At 52.6% G+C, this 23403-nt stretch overlaps 1 protein-coding gene across 2 annotated transcripts; it reads right to left on the reverse strand.

Annotated features, from left to right (window-relative positions):
* Positions 1 to 600: 600 nt before the first annotated feature.
* Positions 601 to 18921, reverse strand: GOLM2 (golgi membrane protein 2). Of its 2 annotated transcripts, XM_071569002.1 has the most exons (10): positions 18501 to 18921; positions 13945 to 13999; positions 12851 to 12953; positions 11723 to 11813; positions 10722 to 10866; positions 10416 to 10496; positions 9969 to 10067; positions 8550 to 8723; positions 5959 to 6126; positions 601 to 1815 (listed from the first exon to the last, which is right to left on the reverse strand). In XM_071569002.1, the coding sequence occupies exons 1-10, from the start codon at positions 18825 to 18827 to the stop codon at positions 1745 to 1747; spliced, it is 1314 nt and encodes a 437-aa protein (XP_071425103.1). In that variant the 5' UTR covers positions 18828 to 18921; the 3' UTR covers positions 601 to 1744. The 2 variants fall into 2 exon arrangements, with proteins under 2 accessions (XP_071425103.1, XP_071425104.1); XM_071569003.1 differs by lacking the exon at positions 5959 to 6126.
* Between the last annotated feature and the right edge of the window lie 4482 nt (positions 18922 to 23403).

Genomic DNA, 23403 nt, shown 5'->3' on the forward strand with positions numbered 1-23403 from the left:
TTTTTTACTTGTGAAAATGAAGCAAGATCTACTTTGGGGCTCCTTTGTTTGCCCTGAGGACAGTGGCTTTAGGAACAGCCCGAGGGCAGGGCAGCTCCCCAGTCAGCACTGCTGCAGCAGGAGAACAGGATCACACTGGTGGGACTTGGTGCTTCCCAGGGCTTTGTACAAACAACAAATTGCACATGAAGCTCATGGAATCCTGGAATGATTTGGGTTGGGAGGGACTTTAAAGCCTTGGGCTTGGGACACCTCACACCAGCCCAGGGTGCTCCAAGCCCTGTCCAGCCTGGCCTTGGACACTCCCAGGGCTGGGGCAGCCACAGCTTCTCTGGGAAACCTGTGCCAGGGCCTGCCCACCCTCCCAGGGAAGGGTCCTGAGCTGTTTCTGTGAATATGCCACTGTGGGGTGTGCCCTAGTCCTGGCACTGTGCAAGGACAGCAGGGAAAGGACAAGCAGCTGAAGCTGTGAGTGCAGAATGGTTTCATCTCCAAATTTAAGAAGTAGCACCAGAACACAGCACTGAGTGGAGCTTCACTTTTTAAATGCAGCAGCTTTTTTTGCCATTGAGTAGTAATAAATTGTCTTAAACCCCCACAAATTGTACAAGTGTTGAACTTTATTTAAGACGTTCACTGAGCTGGCAACGAGCAAACCTGACCCGTTACTTCAGCCCAGCCCCTGAGCACAGGGCTGAGTTCAACACCCTCGTCAGGGCCTGTCTGTGTCCCCAGGAGCCCTTGGAGCAGCAGGAGGGACAATCCCCTTCATTCCCACACTGCAGAGCCATGGAATCGTCTCCATAGATTCCAACATACTTGAACACAGAATACAGAGAAGGGTCTGACTTACAGATCTGATGGAGGAAACCAAAACCATGGGATGTGGCAGGTGCTCAGACCCACAGCAATGGATCAGACTGGAAATGAGCTGGAGTGGCTGGACACTCTGGGACAGCAGCACACAAACCCAGGCAAGGGCTGGTCCTTCCAGCGAGGGGCTGACACAGCTGCTGCAGACACGTCTCTCACTCACACACTGCTCTCTTTAACACAAAGATTTCCTACAAGCCATGAATTATTTATAATTATTTGTATCACCTTTTAAATCAAGCTATTAGTTGCACAACTTTTTGGGGCTGTACCAAATTATTGAAGTCCTACTATAGATTTGCAGCTCTAGCTACGAGGTGTGGTCACTGTACAGAGGTTCCATGGCACGTGGTGCTGAGGGTGCCCCAGCCTGGGTCACAGTGAGGATGGAGCAGTTATTTCACCGTTCAGTTCCTGTTCCCAGCTCGTGGCTCAACTACTGGGCAAACCCAGCAGGCAGGAGCAGCAGTTCTGCCCACACAGGTGGGGCTGTAGGAAAGGAGTCCTTGGCTGTACGTGGCTTCCACAGTGGCTTTGTTACCTCAGGTACAAACTGTACAAGTTCTCCAGGTTCCAAAGTGATGGAAATGGCAGACAGAGTTCAGCCTGTGTTTATATATAGACTGGGCTGAAGTGTAAAGATATTTCAGGTAAGGACCAGGCTGAGGAACCGGCTCCATGTGAAGATGCTGGTTCAATACAACCTGCAATAGTACAAGTATGTTCATATGTACAGTGGGGCCTCTTCACCTGCTGGCTGAGCACTCGGCACTTCATTCTCAGCCTCCTTGGAAGCAGGAAACACTGGAGTAGAACTGGTTCAGTTTTGCAGCACCTCAAGTCCCTGGGCTGAGCCCTCTGTGCCCCAGGCCTACAGGACCCTGTCGCTGAAGTGGGACTTGTAGTCCCCCAGGTCGTTCTGCAGGTCTCGCTCCTCGTCATCTGCAATACAGATCACAGGTCAGTTACAACTGCAATACAGATCACAGGTCAGGGCTGGTGTGAGACCACTGAAAGAACACCCAGGTGCAGTTCCCCAGGACATGCTGCAATGGGCCCAGCAGGGAGGGCCTGGGCTGGTGCCCGAGGGAGTCACCAGAGCCGCAGTTCCAGCCCGGTGCCACCACTGGGTCTGGCTGCAGTGCCACCCATGCCACAGGCTCACTGACCCCAGAGACTGCAGCACCACTCACACTGCTGGGCTTTCAGACTCCTTCTTACCAAGATTCCAAACTCTCCCAGTAAAACCCCAACTCCAGTGGAAAGTCCCACTCCCAGGTTTACCCCACTCCAGAGCTGACAGTAAGGACTAGCACAGGGAGGTTACTGGGACCCCTCCCAGACCAAGGGAATACTTTCCCCACCTAATTCTCAGGTGACACCTTCCACACAGACCTGGCATGACACATTTTTCCCTGATGGGATTTTTCCTGATGCTGGAATTGACTTTGCTGTGTTTTTCCATACTATTGTCTTGTATCTCAGATTCATAGGTAAAATTTGGAGAGACTTTTGAAAACCTTCCTCAGCCTCTTACCCATGGAAATTCCTGTTCTCTGAGCACGCTGGGCCAGGGCACACAGGCAGGAGCTGGGTGGGCAGGGGCTCTCTCAGCCCCAGCTGCCTGTGGTTCCTCTGCCCAGGGGAGTCACAGCTCTGCCCTGACCAGCAGACACGGATGTTCCACCTTCCCTTCCAGCCCCAGACTCTGTTCTGCCTCCACCCCTCTGCCCTGTCCTGCTTCCTGACTCTGCTCCTTGGGTTTTGGCTTTTGATCCTCATGAGAAATGGTAAAATAACCCCCACAAAGCTGTGCCCCCCTCAGTGTAACCACTGACTGCAGCACATGCAGAAAATCCACAGAGAAAATGCACATTCACTATTATTTGATGTGACATTTTAATATATTCCACATTCTACCTGCCATAATCCAGCTGTCCCAGGTGGATCCCTGGCCTCCTTCCCTCAAAAAGTGAAAAACCCACAAAACTTCCATTTATTGCAATTAATGAGCTTCTCCTGCCCCTCAAAGCTGTTCCAGTGTGTTCAGGAGATGGTTGTTCACAGGAATGGAAAGCACAGTATGAGTTCCCCCATCTCTCTGCAGCTGCCTGGGGCTCTGCACACCCTCACACCCACCATCCATCACCCAGTGGGCACACAGGGCCCTGCTGGGCACCTGCTCCAGTAGAGAAGGCTGGAGTTCACCTGCATGGCACAGGAGTTCACCTGCATGGCACAGGAGTTCACCTGCATGGCACAAACTGCCACCACACACCTGCACATCCTGGGGTTCCTCCTGCTCCACCATCCAGGCTCCACAAACACCTCTCCTGCAGCAGAAGCCACCACCTCCCCATGTCCCCTGCCCTTCAGCAGGTGCCTGAGGAAAGGGATGCCAGGCTGGGCTGCCCCTCCCTGGCACATCTCCCACACTGGAGGATTTTCCCTGGATAATTTCAATCCAAGCCCACACATTCCTAGTGGCAACAGAAACCATGTGTGGCTTTGTGGCACATGCCACAGGCTTTGGCCATCCTGATGCAGGCCTGGATGGTGTTTTCCTGACAGTTTTTAGACAGCTTTTTTCCCCCCTTCCTAAACAATTGTAACCACACTCCCTCCACCTCCACCAGTTCTCCCTGCTCCTGCCCTGCAGAGAAATCAGTGTAATGCCTGAAGCAGCCACTTTTCCTGGAATGCTGCCCCTGGAAGCACCACTGGCCACAGTCAAATCACAGCTCAAACCAACTCACAAAGTTATTAGGGAATAACAGAATAAAGGGCTTGGGAAATGCAGTTGGAGGTAGGAACACTCTGCTCACACCACTCCTCAGTGAAAGGTTCCCAGAAGTCACCCTTGAACCTTCACTGAGTGTAATTTAACTCAGTCTGTCTATACAGAGACACAGAGGGGTTCACCAGGAAAAGGATTTTCCCCAAGTCCAAACTCCAGGCCCCCACAGCAGGGCCCCCATGCAGATGGTTTCATGGGGTCACCCCCAGTCAGAGCACTGCTTTTCCAACACCCCTCCCAGGGCAAGCTACACAGCCACAATCTGAATTTTACCAACCCACTTGGTACTCCACCACACCCACCCTTTCCTCAGTGGCACATGGAATGCTGTCCATGCCCCTGGGACTGCTCACAGCACACCTGGCACTGCTGCCTGAAGCCACCGTTGGTGTGAAGGCCCCCAGACAGGTACTGGTGCTGCTGGAGCAGCAGGAGCTCCGAGGGGCACAGGGGACAGGGCACTGTGCCCTGCATGGGCAGCCACCTCAGCCACTTGCCAGGAGAGGGGAGCCAGGTGTGGGCTGAGCTCCCAGGGAACAAGGCAGGAAGTGGCCTCAAGGTGTGCCAGGGGAGGTTCAGGTTGGATAATGGGAACAATTCCCTCCCAGCTGCCCGGGGCAGGGGTGGAGTCCCCGTCCCTGCAGGGATTTAACAGACCTGTGGATGTGGCACTTGGGGACATGGGTGAGTGGTGGCCTTGGCAGTGCTGGAGGAACACTTGGACAAAATGCCCTCAGAGTGCTTTTCCAGCCTCAGTGATTCCTGATTCCATGACTCAGGCACAAGGACACCCAGGACACCCCACACTCCCTGCTCAGCACAGAGCAGAACCTTGAGGAAGGAACGTGGCTCTCCCTGCCCCAGCACTGACATAAACCAGGAATCACAGAACCTCTGCATGCTCTGGGTGGGAAGGGACCTTAGGGCCCATCTCATCCCACCCCTGCCATGGGCAGGGACACCTCCCACTAGCCCAGGTGGCCCCAAGCCCCTCCAACCCAAGCCCTGCTGTGCCTTTGTGCAGCTGCCAGCTGGGATGGGCAATGACAGCCCAAGGACCCCCTCTGGAGAGCCAGGTGTGAGCACAGAACCCTCTGTGGATTCCGAGCAGAGCTCACAGCTGGAGCAGCAGGGCTGCACTTCATCAGCTCTGATCCATCCTTCTCTTTCCCTTGTTCAGGAGTTTCATACCCCAGCCCAGCCCAGCCTGCTGACACTGCACTTGGTGCATGCCCACACCATCAGCTGCTTCTTCAGAGCTTTGCCCATTAATTATGCTCAGACACCAATTAAATACGAGTCTGAAAAACCTCCAGCCAAACACCTGCATTATGAGAGTCCAAATCAGGGGCCCTGATTTCCTATTTCCCCTGCCTCTTTATTTCACACTTTCAATGGAAATACACTCTGTGTACACAAACATTCTCACCCTGCAGCCTGTAGGCCTGTCACAAATACCCAAAGCAGGGGGATGGAGAATGGGAGACAAGGCAGGCACAGGCAGGCACAGGCAGGTACATGACAGAGAGGGAGGCAGGTACAGGCAGGCACAGGCAGGCACAGGCAGGTACAGGCAGGTGAGAGAGGGGAGGCAGGCACAGGCAGGCACAGGCAGGCACAGGCAGGCACAGGCAGGCACAGGCAGGCACATGACAGAGAGGGAGGCAGGCACAGGCAGGTACAGGCAGGTGAGAGAGGGGAGGCAGGCACAGGCAGGCACAGGCAGGCACAGGCAGGCACAGGCAGGTACAGGCAGGCACAGGCAGGCACAGGCAGGTGAGAGAGGGGATGCAGGAGCCCCATGCAGGACAGGGTGGCCATGCACACACAGGGCATTGGGCAGCACTGGCTCAGGAGATCTGGGGTGGGTTGGCAGGACACCACAAGGCTGTTGAATCTGTGTATAATGCACAAAAGTGACACCTGGCCCCAGGCAGGTGTGACAGGAGCAGGACTCAAACCACTCCATTCCTCTGTTGGACAGTTCAGGAATGTGAAGGTCCACAGCCCACCCAGCCAGGGGCCAGAGCTGGGGGTTTGGGTGAAACCACGTCTGAAATTTGGTGCCTTGCTTTTCCCAGCAGGAACACAACTGCAACGAGGTGCCAAACCCTGCCCTGGAGAATGTTGCATCGTTGCTGTCCCATGGACAGTGAGACACAATTTGGGGCCTGTTTGGTCTGTCTGAGCAATCTGTGATCAGCTAAACCAGCGAGGCTTTACACAAATTCAACAAGAAACTCAGCGTGGATTTATCCCAATGGGATGGAGGCAAGGCCCAAGCTCACCTTGGACGTCTTCTTCTCCACCATCACCATCCTCTTCCTCATTGTAAGCCAGCTCAGCCTGTTTGTCTGCCTCATACTCACCCACGTTCCCATCATCCCCATTATAATCTGCCAGTTTAGAACCCTGCTGTGGGTCCACAGGGGATTCATTCTCATCAAAGAACCGGCCTGTGGAGTAGGAAAGGAGTGAGTCAGCAGCAGAGAGGACAGAAACAGGAGATTCTACACCAGAGCAGGTCACAGGAGGAGGGAGTCGGGGCTGTGGCAGCTCCAGCTGGAGAGAAAGCAGGAGAAAGGAGAGGGCAGGGGCAGAACAAGGCTTGTGGGGCACCCTGTGTGCAAAGGACACCTCTGTCACCCACAGCCTGGACCCTGTGAAATCTGACTGTGCCAGGCTGCTCCTTCCATGGAGAAGGGCTGGAGTGAGACCCCAGACAACCAGCTCCAAACACAGGTTATCTCAAAATGCTGAAGAGCATTCCCTCAGTGGAAGGTTAGGACCCAATTTTCCCAAGGCCTGGCATTGTCCACACACTGATGTGGTGCCTGTCAATGCCTGCAGGGTGTGCCCAGCTGGCACAGGGGGAATGCAGCAGACCTGCCCTGCAGCTCTCAGTTCAGGTTGTAACCACCTCATTCATTCAGCTTTACACTCTGCTTTCCTTTAAGGTTTAACAGTGTTCAGAATGTCCCAAATCCAATATTTTCATCTCCCAACACAAAATTAAAACTAGTTCCAGACCCTGAAACAATGCAGAAGAAAACAGGAATTATTAGCTGGAACTATGGAATGAGCAGACAGACACCCACAGGGTGAGGTCCCTGCTGTGCTGTCCAGGCCAGAGTGGGGCTTGGTGGGACACAGGAGAGCTGCTCCAGCCCCCCAGGGCAGTCTCATTGCCCAGTGCCTGAGGGAAGCAGCTCTGAGCCTGCACAGGCCACAGGGCCTGCAGGACTGTGTGTAAATGAACAAAATGGTTTAAAGTGTGATACAACCTTTACAAACAGGGCCCCAAGGCTGCTGGGGCTGGTGGGGAGTGAAGTGCAGGGGGAGTAATTAACAGAAGTAAAATGGGAGAAGGATTTCCACATCAGGACTACAAGTGGATGGAGAAGAAAACGAAATTATTTCCCAAAACAATGCAAACTTTCCTATGCAGCAGCATATAAGGACCAGGACAGAAGCAATACCATGGTGGTTCTCTGGATGGGGAGAGCAGCAGCAGAATCACACCCAGTGCAGCTCAGGTGGACAGAAACAGCAGTTCTGGGTATTTCCCAAAACAAACATGATCAGCTTAGAACTCTGAAGTTCCACACATTATTCATTCCCTGTTCATATCTAACGGAGTGGTCCTGGCTATTACTTTTGGTATTTCTGACACTGCATTATGTACAAACTCCAGAGAGGACAGCAGGATTTGCACATGTTAAACCTGAGCCAAGTCAGGAAACACAAGGGATTGTACCCAACTTGCAGCAAAACCAGCCTGTGGATATGGCAGAGAGGCTGTGACACACAACAACCAAAAGAACTGCAGCTGACAGAAGGAAAGATTAAAACATGATGAAGAGATGCCAGGAAATGCAGCAGGTCCACCAGGCTGAGCTGAGCTCAGAGTGTCCCTGGTGTGCAGGAACCCCTGTGAGCCCACCCAGTGCCATCCCTGCACTGGTGGGACACCTCCCACCAGCCCAGGCTGCTCCAAGCCCTGTCCAGCCTGGCCTGGGACATTCCCAGGGATGGGGCAGCCACAGCTTCTCTGCCCAAACTGTGCCAGGGCCTGCCCACCCTCCCAGCCAGGAATTCCTTCCCAGTATCCCATCCTTCCCTGCCCTCTGGCAGTGGGAAGCCATTCTCTGTGTCCTGTCCCTCCATGCCTTGTCCCCAGTCCCTCTCCAGCTCCCTTGGAACCCCTTTTCACACTGGAAGGGGCTCCCAGGTGTCCCCAGGCCCTTCTCTCCTCCAGGCTGAGCACCCCCAGCTCTGCACCCTCTGCTTCCAAGCTCTCAGTGCCCAACACTCAGCCAGGCACTGGCCCTTCCCCACTCAAATCCTAAACAATTAGAACCAGGTCCCCAAACCAACATCACCCACAACACCCCCCCTGTGTGCAGCTCTCTGAGGCTTCTGCCCTGAGCAGACAGGGAGGAGAAGGGTCCTGGAAAACCTCCTCCCATGGAACAGCCTCGTTCTGCCCAACACACACCACCCCCAACACAACGACCCCAGGAGTAAGGGCTGAGTTGTTACCACCCTGTCCAAACACAGTATTTAGTCAAGTGACACAGAGAGTAACTCGTATCCTGTGTGTATCAAAGTCCTGACTTATCTATTGGAATGTGCAGTCATTTCCCAAGCACTTTAAATTCTGGTAAGGAAATAGGTTTTTTACATAACTGAATATACATGTGAAAAAAACACCACATTACAGGATTCCTTTCACCCAGGAACACATTCCATCCCTTCCCAGGCTCCCTCTCCAAAGCCACCCTCTGCAATGGGCCCTGTTTTCCACACAGGCACTGCTGCTGATAGAAAACTGAGGAACTTTTTAATATATTGAAGTGTCTGATATTGGCCAACTTACTTTGCTTCATCTTCTGGAAGTCACTAACTCGGCTCTTGGGGACTTTCATCTGGTCTGCCTCAATTCTGGGCTCTTTCTGGGCTTCCATGTTCTCCTCCAGATTCAGGTGCTGGAGAGGGTTTGGAGGGACCTGCTTGGCAGTGTCGGCGTTTCCGTCACTGTCACTGGGCAGACCTGCAGCAAAGCACCGTCAGTGGCTGCAGCTCTCACATGGAGACAACTGATCACATTTCAATCCATAACCCATCCCACACTGTCACCTTCTCAGCTGACCTTCTGCATCTACTTCAGCTCCCCACGAAGCCCCAGACCATAACACATTTATGTATCTTTTCTCCTCCTACTGATTCTGCTTTTCAAGTCTACCAAAGCATCATTTATTGTTTCAAGAGCTCTGATCTGAGGACAAGGGTGTGGCAGGGCACAGAAGCTTTGCTAAAAATAATAACCACAATCACAGGACTCCATAACCAAGGAGCCAAGAAACCCTTGATTCCATTAAAATTCCCATCAAACTCCAGTTGATGAACTCCCAGCTCAACAAAGCAAGACTTTCACTTGCTCCATGTTATGTTTGCTCAGTAATACAACTGAAAATGAAGGACCACCTTCAAAGGAAACAAACTGTTCAAAAGTCTTGACAATTGCAAACAACAACCATAAATGTGTATGCAGGCTTTGAGCTCCCTCATCTTGGAAATAAGAAAAAGGAAAGAAATACAGAAAAACTTCTGTTGTCCTTTTCCAAAAGAACCAACAATGGGCAGAACAAAAACTTGGAGCTGTGTGATCATCCTGAGGACTGTTTATTTAATTTATTAATATTAAAGGTGTATTAATCATTTTAGCAGGACAGAATTTGGACAAGCCACTTGCAGTGCAGGTAAAACCTGATGTCTCTCTGGCATTAAAGTGACTTGATGCACGAGCATTAAGTTCATTTTCTGTGGGTTTGTGTCTTTTCTACCTGCAGATCTTCTCAATGATGCCACTGCAGGACTTTGAGCCCTAAACCTTCCCCATGGCATTCCCAGGTAAGCTGTTCCCAGGGACAGGAGGACTCTGAGCAAGACAGGAACGCTGGGTTATCCCTGACTGTGGCTGCAAAGGATCAACAACCAGCCCCTGAGGGTGCAGCCCTAATTAGCACCCGAGGGAGGAACACTGATTTCAATTACTCTGCCCACTAGAGGACTCTTCAAGCACTTCTCTCTGCAACTTCCAACTCAAATTTGGCTGGAATGGATCAAGAGGCTCAGGAATTCCTGGAGTGAAGGGCACAAAGGGGATCACACAACAAGCAGCCCAACTACCTCAGTCAGACAGGCAGGAACACACCCTGGGATCTGCAGGAATTTATCTCTGGATTTCCTCTGGTAACCAAAATATTGCCTTGTCAGCTGCTGACAGGACTTTTACCTGGTGCCAGGTTTGGAGCATGAGGCTGCTCAGTGGGAGGATTCATAACAGGCTGATGAGCTTCACTTTTAGGAGCTGAAATAAGTGGCTTCTTTAAAGCTACAAAAAACACAGGGACAAAAGCATTAACATGAAACAAACAGGACACTGTTTACCTGGTCTAACAATCCTGTAAATGTCTTTGGTTTTGTTGTTTCCTTGGTTTTAAACCACAGATGAAAATATAAAATACAGTATTTCAGGAGGGGGATTATCTGAAACATTCAGTTTTCAGAATTCAAACCCCTAAAGCACAGTAGAAATGATCTGATTTTAAACCCCACTTGAATTTTATTACCTCAGAGAGATTTTAAAACTCTGCCTTCACTGTGAACCACATGGTGTTCACACACAATACACACATCACCAAGACCCCAAACATGAAAGAATTAGAGTATTTCTCCTCACCAGTGGGAGTATCCTCAGCCTTTGCTGGGTCATTATCTTCTATTTCAGGCATGCCTGCATCTCCCCCTGCTTTGATTTTCTCTGCAAGACAAGAACAGGATATTCTGCCTTACCAACCCTTCAGTCTGAGCAGTGAATTTCCCCCTTGTGGGAGGCTCTAACTTAGTAAAATCACTGCAGCTAATCAAGCTATCTGAGCCAAACAATTCCTTGTTCTGCTTCACAAAAATGCACAGTTCTGGAGGATGGCAAAGGGTGCAACACAACTGGTCCATTCTCTATCAGAAATGTCAAAAAAAGAAATACCTTTGCCATTTGCAACATGCTCTGAAGGCTTCTCGTTCTTCTCTGTGTCTGTATCTTCCCCTTCTGCAACAGTCTCAGGTACTGCCTGGTCATCCTTACTGGGACTGACTTCAGTGTCTTTACTGGACTGAATGTTTTGTGTGGCCTGTCAGAACAGATTCATAAGCAGCCAATATTAAACACACCTCTGGAAATTACACAACAAATGCCCAAATTCAAAGTTACTGTGGGTAAGCAAACTCACATTCATGAATTCAGTGATCAGCAAAGAGCAGAGCCCTCTGTGTACAAACCTGGGTCCTGGGAGTGTGGACACAACTGAACAGACAGTGCACAAACAGCACAGCTGCAGAACACTCTATTGCCACACCAGGTGTTAGGGCAACACAAACAGGTTAAGGCATCATTGCCCTTAAGAGCCCTGAAGGAATTCTAGACTGTAAGAAAAGATCTGAGGGAAATCTGCTCTGCCTGCCTTATTATTTTGAAATGTTTATAGACAGGCAAAGTAAGAAAACAAGATTTTAAGCAAAGCAGATTATTCCATCAGCTTGCAGGGAAGAGGCCCAAATCCCACTGGCAGTTTGCTCCATGTAATCACACCCTTGATGCCATTTCAGCCCCATCGTTGTTTCCATCCCATCAGCATCTCGAGGCCTCAGCACAGCTCAGATTTCCTCTGCAATAACCTGTGCAAGTCTGAGCACACAGACATCCCACCCTGGAGAGCTGAGCAGCAATATCCTCACTGCAGGAAGAACTGAAACCCTCAGCAGTGATGCCACAAGGAGGGCTGGAGCAGAGCACAGAATGGGGCCTCATCTTCCAGCTCAGTCCACTGGCTGAGCAACCAGGCAGATTCCTCCATGAACACCCACTCAGGGCTGCCCAGGGGGCTGTTTAACACAAAGGTAGGGGAGGAATGTCCCAGGCCTCCACATCTCTGAGGCAAACACAGACTTGGGGCTCTCCTCACTCAGCACAGAACTCCCTGGCATTACCTTTTGTTGGTGTGCCACCTGCTCCAGTAATTTCTTGATGTTCTCCTCATGCTGCAGCCTCATCTCCTTCATCTGCTGCCCACACTGCAGGCTTGGGGAGAGACACACCATTAGAAACATTCATTTGCTGTATCTGCTCTCCCACAAATCAAACCAGGGGGAAACATGAAGTGGCACAAAAAGCCAAACCTGAGATACAACTAGAACAGTCTGTCCAAAAAGCCTGGTCCTGGTATGTGTGTGGAGTGGGAATGGACTGAATACAGAAAGAAAGCAGAACTGAAAAAAATAGGGACAGAGCAGAAAAAAACAGTAAAATAAACAGAATGGCCTTGAATATATTTCCTCCAAAAGCTGGAATGCAACCAAAAAGTCAAGCTCCACAGTTAATCTGTCAGCAAATATTAATTCTACTGGGAAAGCACCGTGTCTGCCATGGCTGACAACAGAGAGGGTGCACAGCCACCACTATCAGGTGCTGCTCCAGCTCAAATAACACCATCTGAATACAAAGCCACATGTTCCAGCTTCCCTAACAAGCCACAGACATCAGCCCAGGCAGCAGAACTCCTGTCTCCCACAAACCCTCAGCAGCACAGAAAGAACACTCTGTGGGTATGAAAGTTTCAAACCTCCAGTGTTAAACCTCCCTCACTCCCCAAAGCTGCAGGTGTAGTTCCTTTCTCTTTCTCCATCATCAACTAAAAGGTTGAAGTCAACTTAAAATTTCAACCTACACAATGCTGCTTTCAACTTCAGTTAAAACAAATGAAATTACATGTCAGAAAGGCAGCAATAAACAACACTAGTGACACAGGACTGTGTCTATTAAACTCTTCCATGTGTTTGTTAACTAATCTCCATGTTATAAAACATGCATTGACTTCAAAATGCTGAACAATTCCAGAGTAAGCCAAGATTCTCCTGAACTCCTGTCTCACCTTGAGGGAGGAGCAGGACACCAGACTGCAACAGGACCTGAAAGTCAAACAGCCACCAACGTGCACTGCCAAGTGAGCACAGCCCAGGCTGAGGATTAGCACCCCAGGATTAATTAGCACTCTTTAGTAACTGCAGGCCCCCATCACACCCCCAAACCTGCACTTCCCAACACTCCTGAGCACACACCTGTCATACTCCAGCCTCCTTGTCAGGTAGGTGTTGTTCTTCTTGTACTCGTGCAGCTGATCCTCCTGCCGGATGAACTCCTGGCGCAGCTCCGCCAGTTGTTCTGGGAAAAGCAACACCCAGCAGGAACTGAGACATGTAAGCAAAGCCACCCTGGGCAGACACAGCTCTCACTACTGCTAAATAAGTAAAAAATTGCTCAAGTTTTATGTTAGTTCACCCAGATACACTTGAGAGGTTCTTAAACTAACTTGAAGACACCACTTTACTTGTGTATGCCAGATGGCAGCATGAATGACAGAAATTCTTCTGATACTGCCAAACCCACTACATTTTTCTTTACCTTAGCATTGTGTAAGGCTTCTGATTGCAATTTCACTTATCTGTTGGAAATCTCCTTAATTTCCTGAAAGATTCTGTGACTGTGAGCAACACAAAAGCACTACCAGGTGATTTCAGGCACGATGCTCAAAGATTGTCTGAGGTGACTGTCCCAAAGGAGGCACCGACGGGCTGTCCATAAAACCAACACACATATCCTGTCTCCACAACTGCTCTGGAAACTCTCCCTGCTCCTCAGGCTACAGCTAATTAAGCTTCCTGCTATTTTAAATTGCAGCTGCACAGGTACAGGCAGAAACCACGAGTGTTGTGTGCAGGCATGTTCACATTTGGGTTCTCACTACTCCAGCTCACTCTGAAAGACTCCAGATACAGTAATAAGATCACAGGCATTACAATCACATCTGTACAGAACAGCCTTCAGAGATGTTTGCTGGAGCTTTTCTAACCCAGCATAACCATCCCAGTGTTCCTGACTAAACCATATTGAACTGAGTGCTTTGCCATGACAAGGATTCTGAACCCCCAGGATTCAGCAGTGCCACAGCACACGCTCCTTCTGCAGACAGCAACGCCCACAGGGGCCAACCCTGCGCTCACCCACACCAGGGATGGAGCAAATACAGTGACAGTTCACACTGAGGGATGTCCCAGCATCACCTGACCCTTCCTCTGAACTGCATCCTGCAGCCCCTGGGCAGCCACAGGCACAGCTCCAGCTGGCCAGGGGAGCCTGGCCAAGAATCCCTCACCCTTTAGCCGATGTATGTCCGCCATCTGATACGAGATGTTGTTCTGCAGCTTCATCTGGAAGAAAGAAAAGGCTGAATAAATAGAGGTAACCAGTGGGCTGGGGAGGGTTTGGGCTGCAAACACTCAGGTGTGTCTGTTTGCTTTGGAAAGCCAATGGATGGAGAGGACTGTGGGAATGACGTGCACAGAGTTCCAGTAAATCTGAGTCCTGTGTATTCAGTGACATCACCAAACTAACACTGTGCTCAGGCTTTGCTAACAAGGGCTTAAACTTAATTCCAGAGCACATTTCTATCAAAAAAGGAGATTGTCAGGACTAAAATAAACACGCTGCATCCTGCAGGAGGGACAGTGAATGGCCAGTGCCAAAGCACAGGTGTATAAAACTGAACATGCAGCATCGACAGGAAAACCAATTGTTACCCAGGTATAGCACATAAAAATTGTTATATTTAAATAAATCTTTTATGTGTTACTACTTATTATTCCTAACATACATTTTATTTTAAGAGGGAATCTGACACCAGTAAAATTCTACAACAGCTTTTAATTTGGTATTCCTGGTAAGAAAAAGAACAGCAGTTACAGGAAGTGAGAAATGCACGTACACAAGGCCTGGAAGTGAAGATGCCTTGTCTTACTGTTGCATAAAGTCAAACCCAGGAATGAAGAGGGAGATGCAGGAAGAGACTACACTGAGAAAGGGGGTAAAACCTCCACCTGCCACCAGACACCTGGGAGGGTGTGCTTATTCTTCCTGCAGTTCCACCATGATATAAAGGGTAACTCCAAAAGGAGCTGAATGGGGCTGGCACTCCTGGGGGACAAGGTTGGCACCCCCTCTGGGCCAGCAGTGCCAGCACCACCTCTGGGCCAGCAGTGCCAGCACGAGCCATGGTGCAAGTCCAGCTCTCCCTGAGCCAGGTCCTCCTTCAGTCTAGACCTGTCTGTCCTGCCCAGGGCTCTCAGGGCTCCTCAGGGCCTGTCCAAGCACTTGGGATGGAGAAAACAAACCCCCTGCAGCCCAATGAGCCCTGCACAGCAAAGGCCACCAGAAATCCTGTGCACAGACATGTGGCAACCCCCCAGTCCTGTCTGAGTTGTCTGGTCATACAACGACTCCACATCTCTGCTGGGAAGCTGCAGCTTTGCAAACTGGGGAGTTATTGGGGAGTTTTGGGAGCAAAGAGCAGACCCAGCTGCCCCCAGGGATGTTTGAGGAAACAGCCTCACCCCCAACATTTCTGGGCAGCAGGAGGGCAAGGCTGAGTCCCACAGCTGGCCTGGCCAGCAGCAGGTGTGCAATGAGAGCTGTGCTTCCTGCAGCTGGAACCCTGCCACAGGGAATGGCTCCACCGGGAATTCCTGCCAGTCACACCTTCCACTGAGCTTCGTGCAAACGGATGTGAAGTGATGGAAAAAAATATATCCTAATGCTGTGCTCCAAATCCCCTGGAATGCTCAGGAAGCTGCTGCCACCTGTGCCTGCAGCACCTGCCCCTGCAGCACCTCCCAAACTCCAGCTCAGGCACTGCTCCTGTTTGCCTCTCACACAGAAAGGGAGCTCCTGCTTTGTTCCAAGGCCCAACACACACCAAGTCATGGTCCCATATTTGCTCCTAAGAGCAAACACATCCCAGCTCATTCCATGCCCAGGGCAGGGAAGAAAGAGCCAAGAGTTTGGGCTTCACTCCAAAGAAAGATCCCTGAGCCAAGAGGAAGCTGCTGCACAAACTGCAGTTGCCTTAGAACTGGGAAAGGCTCTTGATTTATGTGACCACAAGGCAAAGAACCTCAGCTGGGGACAAAGGAGCACAAAGCAGAACTGACACTCAGAACCACCAGAGCTGGATCTTTCAAATGAATTTTCCATGGAATAAGTCTGGATTTGTTGTGATCACTTGATACCCTGGGAACTACCAGGGTTAGGGTTTTATTTTAGCTACCATGTTTCACAAATGAACTTTGATCACTGGTAAAAAGCAGTTTGGTCAAACAGACTTGCCAAATCCTCTCTTTGGGACAAAAAAATTACTCAGGTCTTTTTTGGTCAGACACTTTATATCTACTACTAATTTCTGGTGACAGATCTTTATTCCCTCAGAGGAGTACAGTCACTTAAAAGGGTTTTTTTAAGGAAACCATTAGGATTGTTGCCACTGAGAAAAGACAGTGGCTGACACAGAAGGAAAAAGGCCAGAGACTGCTTTTTGATAAACTCCTGCTATTCTGGCCTCTTAGGGCACAGTGAACATTCTGAGTATGAGAGAGGAGGGTCAGAAGCTCAGAGCTCACAGGGCCTTAACTGGCAGCCTGTGGAGCAAAGCAGGACACGGTGCACACACTGCAGGCAAGGACAGCCACTTTAACCTGGGGGGTTTCTGGGCACGTTCCTCCTGCTGCCCTCCTGCTCTGCCCTGTGCATGCCCCACTCCCAGGGCACCCAAACCCAGCCAGAGCCATGGGGAGCAGCAGGAGGGTGCAGCCCCAGAGCACCTGTTTGGATCCTGGGCACCCCAGGGGGCCCTGGCTGCCAGAACCCATCCCACCCCCAGCTCAGCACCTGCACTTTCCCTCCCTGTGCCCTCCAGGGACACACCACAGACTTCCTTGGCAAAGCCCTGCCAGCCCCTGGAGCCCACCCTGTGCCCGATGCCCACCTTGGCAAAGCCCTGCCAGCCCCTGGAGCCCACCCTGTGACTGATGCCCACCTTGGCAAAGCCCTCCCAGCCCCTGGAGCCCACCCTGTGCCCGATGCCCACCTTGGCAAAGCCCTCCCAGCCCCTGGAGCCCACCCTGTGCCCGATGCTCACCTTGTCCCCCAGCCCAAAGCACTCAGTGCCACGGCCAGTCCTGCCTTGGGCACCTCCAGGGCTGGGCACTCCAAACCCCCCTGGGCAGCCCCTGCCAGGGCCTGACCACCCTTTCCATGATGGAAATTCTTCCTGAATTCTTCCTGAGAGCTCCCCTGAATCCCACCATGGGAGCTTGACCCCGACAGGCAGTTCCACTAACACCAAACAAGCTGACTGCCCTCCTGCAGACACAAGGGGAAGGATCTTGGCTAAAGCCCAATCACTGAGACTGGAAAATACCTTTAGGATCATGGAGTCCACTCCATACCTAACTGGGCTTTGCATTCCAATCTTAGGAAAAATAAACAAAAAATTAAAAATATGTTTGCTGAACACATAAAGGGCTTAATTTTAATGGTTGTGTAGGGAACTTTAATACAAGTTAATCATTTTTAGGGAGTCTGACTCTGGAAGGGGATATACAAGTATTCTTTTTCTGACAATTACCTGTGGTTTGTGCTGCTCATCTGAACACCAAACCCAGCCAGCACTAACCCTGAGAGTGGCATTTCCATAAATCCCACCATGAGAACACTGTTCAAAGAGCAGAGTGATGACCTGCAGGCAAATACCCCCCACCCTCACCCCGGGCAGAACTCTGTGCTGAGCCCTGAGTGCTCCCGGGAGGGTCACCAAGAGGAACAGTGAAAGTCGAGGCTTTCACTGCCCCTCCACAACAAACAAGACCCCCAGGCCACCCCCACCGAAAGGACCAGCTGAGCTTTCCACGAGCTTGGCTCCTCCAAGCCAAGGGAAATGACACTTATGTCAGCAGCAGGAGGTTTCCCCCAGTGCCATAAAGATCAGAGTGTGCTGTGCCAGGCACTGAGAGGGAAGCTCAGGGTGCCACTGAACAGCACACAGGTCTCATTTCCCTCGGAACTGGATTTTTACAGCTGTGTCTGGGTTTATTTCACTGCTCACAAAAGACCAAATAACGTCAGCAGAGGCAAAAACTCAAAAATTAAAAGCCGGCAGATTTAAACCAGCCTTCTGGGAAAGTGAGCTCTGTCTGGGAGCTTCCACTGCTGGCACACCCGGGGGACACTCCCAGCCGGTTTGGGGGACATTCCCACCTGCTTTGGGGGACATTCCCACCTGCTTTGGGCGACGTTTGCAGAAACCCGAGCACTCTGCAGGTGTCCCGGCAGCACCAACCCAGCGCCTGGGGCAGTGTGGCACCCCCAAGGGGCAGCAGGGCAGGGGCACCTCGGGCAGGGAGGGACAGCTCGGGCAAGGGGGACACACCTGGGGCAGGAGGGGACACCTCGAGCAGGGGGGCCACCTGGGGCAGGAGGGGACACACCTGGGGCGGGGGGGACACACCTGGGGCAGGGAGGGACAGCTCGGGCAGGGGGGACACACCTGGAGCAGGGGACACACCTCAGGGAGAGCAGGGACACACCTGGGGCAGGGGGGACACACTTCAGGCAGGCCAGGGGACACACCTCGGGCAGGGCAGGGGACACACACCTGGCCCAGGGGGCACACACTTGGGGCAGGGGGCACACCTCGGGCAGGGGGCACACACCTGGCCCAGGGGGCACACACTTGGGGCAGGGGGCACACACCTGGCCCAGAGGGCACATCTCGGGCAGGGCACACACCTCGGGCAGGGGGCACACACCTGGCCCAGGGGGCACATCTCGGGCAGGGGGCACACCTCGGGCAGGCTGCCCAAGCCCGCAGAGCAGGCTCACCTTGCCGTCCTCGCAGCGCTTCACCTGGCCGTCCCGGGCCTGCAGCTGGCTGCTGAGCTGGCTGTAGTCCGCCTCCTTCTGCTCCAGCTGCTTCCTGTGCGAGTCCACCTTGCCCAGCAGGTCGGAGTTGCGGCGCTCCAGCCGCCCCCGGGCCACCTCGGTGCGCTGGGCCTGGCTCTGCAGCTCGGCCAGCTCCTCCCGCAGCAGCGCCTGGCGGGACGCGGCGCTCCAGCAGTGGAAGGCGAGCACGGCGATCACGGCCAGCAGCGCCACCAGCACCAGCGACGGCAGGCGCCCGCCCCGCCGGTTCGCCCCGAACCCCACCATGGGGCAGGCCGGCCGCGGCGGCGGAGCGGGGGACCGGGAGGGATCGGGGGGACCGGGGGAATCGGGAGGGCCTGGGGAGGATCAGGGGGGACCGGAGGGATGGAGGGGCAGAGCGGGGACCTGAGGGGGGGCGAGGGAAGGGGAGCCGGTGAGGACGGCGCTGTGCCCGAGGGGAGCGCAGCGGGCGGCGCGAGTCCCGGTCCCTGTGCGGGTCTCGGTCCCTGTGCGGGTCCCGGTCCCGGTCCCTGTGCGGGTCTCGGTCCCTGTGTGGATCCCGATCCCGATCCCGATCCCGGTCCCGGTCCCCGTCCCGGTCCCGGTCCCCGTCCCGGTCCCGGTCCCCGTCCCGGTCCCGGTCCCCGTCCCGGTCCCGGTCCCCGTCCCGGTCCCGGTCCCCGTCCCGGTCCCGGTCCCCGTCCCGGTCCCGGTCCCCGTCCCGGTCCCGGTCCCGGTCCCGGTCCCCGGCCGGGCCGCAGCAAACCCCGCCCTCCGCTGGCCCCGCCCTCCGCCGCCGCTCTCGCGAGAGGATCCCGCGCAGCTCTCGCGAGACCCGTCCCCGCCACCCCCTGAGGGAGGCTCGGACCGTGCGGGTGTCGCAGCGCGGGCCGGAGCGGGTTGGGGACATCAGGGGACATCGAGGGACAGTAAAACTCACCCGGTCTCACCCCCTGCCATGCCCAGGGACACCTTCCACTAGACCAAGTTGCTTCAACCTGGCCTGGGACTTCAGGGATGGGGCAGCCGCAGCTTCTCTGGGCACCTGTGCCAGGGCCTGCCCACCCTCCCAGGGAACAATTCCTTCCCAATATCCCACCTATCCCTGCCCTCTGGCAGTGGGAAGCCATTCCCTGTGTCCTGTCCCTCCTTCCCTTGTCCCCAGTCCCTCTGCAGCTCTCCTGGAGCCCCTTCAGGCCCTGGCAGGGGCTCTCAGGTGTCCCTGGACCCTTCTCCAGGTGACCCCCCAGCTCTCCCAGCCTGGCTCCAAAGGGGCTCCAGCCCTGGAGCAGCTCCGGGGCCTCTCTGGCCTCTCCAGCAGCTCCACGTCCCGTGCTGGGACACGGGCAGGGACAGGTGGCTGTGCCCTCACCCAAAGGGGTGCTGAGGGAGCACAGCAAGTCCTGGGACTGAAGTGGGGATGAGTCGTTTGCTTTGTAAGAAACACTCCAATAAATCGTTTATTCCTGATGGTGTTGCCTCACAGCCCGTTGGTGTTCCCGGCACTGGATCTGCAGGGGGACAAGGGACACTGGGCTGAAACCAGGAACGAGATCCAAGGGAATGGCTCAGTGTTAGGGAGAGGAACCCCAGCAAGGCCAGGCCTGGGGGTGTTCCCTGGCACAGACACCTCGGGGGTTGCTGGATTTACCCCCTGTGATGGTGCTTGGCAGCAGTTCTGCCCCTGGAACAGCTCCAGGGCACAGCCCATGCACGGCACAGCCCTGGTGCCTCCAGCTGCGGGTGGGGAGGGGAACAGAGGGCAGCAGTTTTCCTCCTGAAAGAAGCAAAAACCAGCATTTAAGCAACAGAATACAAAACCCCTTCCTGAGACACAGCATGCACTGTGCAGAACATCAGCAGTGTCAGGGCAGGGACATCCCTGTTGGTACAGAAGAGTCAAAGGCCTGAGGGACCCTGTGAGACTGAAAGCAGCTGGGAACAATCAAGGCTGCAGTTGCTGCAAACCATTAAAGGAGAAATCACTCCCCAGGAGTTCTCAGCAACTGCCCAGAAGTTTCTCATGAGAACTCCTCAGGTTTCCCACACCACACCGAGATGTTCCTGAAAACTGTCAGGATGAGTTCACCAAAACACTGGACTTGTGAGATATGGATTGTAACCAGTGGGGATTCAGATGCATTTTGCTTTAACCCTGTGCAGATTCTGTGCAGTGGGTAATAAATGGCATTCCCCTGATCACACTGGTCTGGTGTGTGGTGTCCTTTCCCCCCACGTTGTTTATGGTTTCCTTTGCATCCCTTCCTCTTCCCACCTGATTCCAGCCCCGTCCCAGCGCTGGCACTTTGATTGCTGCAGGGATGGCCCGTTCGTTTGCCCCCTGCTCTCTGCAGATGGCAGTGCAGATTCACGTTCCAGCCCCAGCGCTGCAGCTTCTCCCTCCCTGGACAGTTCCAGGGGCTGAGTCTGCCTTGTCCATCCTGTTCCTGCCCTTCCCTGTGCCAACGGGAACACTCTGAGCCGGGAATACTTGTCTGAGTAATGGAAACACCAAATAAACATGACAGATTTGAACCCAGAGTGATACCTGCGTTAGTTTTATTTAATTTATACCTGAGTTTCCCATGCTTTGGTTTTGTCCCCACCTCTCAGTCTCCTCAGGAATCCTCTCCCTTCGTGCAGAGCTCAGTGGTGTTTCCCTCTCTCCCATTTCAGCCATTTCTGCTGGAATTGGTGGCATTTCTCAGCTCCTCAGAGCTCAGGGTCTGAACTGGCCCCTGCCCTTTTTTTGTGCTTTCCTTTGCATATCTGGGAGCTGAGGCAATACCAGAGTTTTCTTTTTCCAATTAATTTGCCATTTAATTTCAGTTGTGTTCCAGGCACTGTGATCCTGTCCTGGTTGGACAGAAGAGTAGTAATAAAATAGCAAACTCCTGTTCATTAAGATAATCAAGAAGAAGGAACACAGTCAGCATTTATGGAATTTTTGTACATCACAGAGAAGAAAACTGATTTAATGGAATTAATTTTCTGTTACCATTACCAGGATGTCATAAAAATGTGCAGAGTTTGACAATATAAAGTGACAGTGGTTGTAGAAGGGGTTGACATTTTCCAAGGAAGAACAGTTGGGAGTGGTGGGAACCCCAGGGGAACGTGGGCAGCAGCCTGAGAGCCCCTGTCAGGGGAGGAAACACCCAAACCACCTCAGAAACTGTGAGGCTGCTGGTTCAGCCCTCGTGCCATCACAGCCCAGGACAGGGCAGTTCCTTGCCTGGGGTTGCTGATGAAATCCATAACACACTTTTGATTTTATTCCTCCCTTCGGACATTCCACTTGGCAAAGGAATTGCTGATTATTTTCTTCCTTTTTTCTTTTTCTCCTTCTGTGAAGGTGGGAATTTTAGGACCATACCTGTGGTATTTTTAGACCCAGTGTTGTATTGTTGCTGCCCTGGCACTTGTATCAGTTAAAGGAATAAAAAATCTGACTTGTTGTTCTAATCAAGTATTTTCATCCTTTCAGAATCTGAAGGTTTCTAAATTAAAGATAAATTTAGCTATATTTGAATTTCATGCCTATTTTAACTCAAATATAAGAAGACAGTCTGATTTAATAATCTATTCAACATCACAGAGAATCAGTGATTTTAAAAGTCTCCAATTAAATATTCTAAGATCCTGTTTCCTTCCAGTGCAGCAGAATGAACCTTTTCCATGTATTACAAGTTTGTGGGTTTTGCAAACATTCTGAACACAGAACTCAAATTACCCCAGACTTTTAGCACATCCTTAAACCTGATTAACATTCTCCATCTGTTGGTACACCCAGCAACTGCCCAAATGAGCAACATTTCCATGGAGATTTGTGAGAGCCCAGTTAGAGCAGGAGAGCAGCTCGGGCAGGGGAGTGTGGGAGGGTTTTATTTCAGGGTGGGTGTTGCAGCTGGGGCTTGTCTTGCCAAGTGGCCACCACGTCCCCACCACACGGCGGGGCCTGTTCGTATTTTGGGTGCTCATGTGCAAGAAGAACAGGAAAAATAACTCGTTTCCATGTCAGCACATTCCAGGAGTGCCCACTGGGGGTCATTTCCAGGGAGCAGGGGGCGAGACAAGAGGGAACAGCCTCAGGCTGGGCCAGGGAGGGTCAGGCTGGACATCAGCAGGAATTTCTGCATGGAAAGGGTGGTCAGGCCCTGGCAGGGGCTGCCCAGGGAGGTTTGGAGTGCCCAGCCCTGGAGGTGCCCAGGGAAGGACTGGACAGGCACTCAGAGCTCTGGGCTGGTTCAAAGCATCTCCTTCCTGTCTCTAATAAAGCGTAACTTTGGCTGCAGAAGCCAAGGAAGGCCCAAGGCAAAGGTTTGCTGTGTCTCTGAAGGGTGAAGGTGGCACTGGAGCAGCTGGAGGAGGAGCTGGATGGACTCAGTTTCAGAGCTGAAATGGGGTTATGTTTATTTATGGCCACCTGAGGTTTGGAAATCTTTCTGAGAATAAGTGCCTTGGAGTGAAGTACCAGAACCAATTGCTTGGAACATGTTGCTTTATGAAAGCAGAGCAAGGGACGTCTGGGACTGAGTCCCCAAATGCCAGCCCAAAGAGCAGCCCTGTGTCCAGGGGGCTGAGATTGGCTTGGAGCTGCCCCCCAGGCTGGGAGCAGGGGCACTTCTGTTCCTGGGCACCATCTGGGCGGGCACAGGGCAGGGCCTGGCATTTTGGGGAAAGGGAAAAGGTGTTTTCTCTCAATAGAGTTTCACAGAACAAAGTTTGTTTTCTTTTTTAATAGCAGCTCCGAGGAGCTGGTGGGATTCCTGTAACAGCAAATGGCATTTCCAGCAAGGATAAAACCACAGCCGTTGGCAGGAGCTCCCCCAGGTTATCGTGGGTAATCTCTGGAAAGGCA

The sequence above is a fragment of the Pithys albifrons genome, chromosome 13 (genome assembly GCF_047495875.1).
Source record: "Pithys albifrons albifrons isolate INPA30051 chromosome 13, PitAlb_v1, whole genome shotgun sequence".
NCBI lineage: Eukaryota > Metazoa > Chordata > Aves > Passeriformes > Thamnophilidae > Pithys > Pithys albifrons.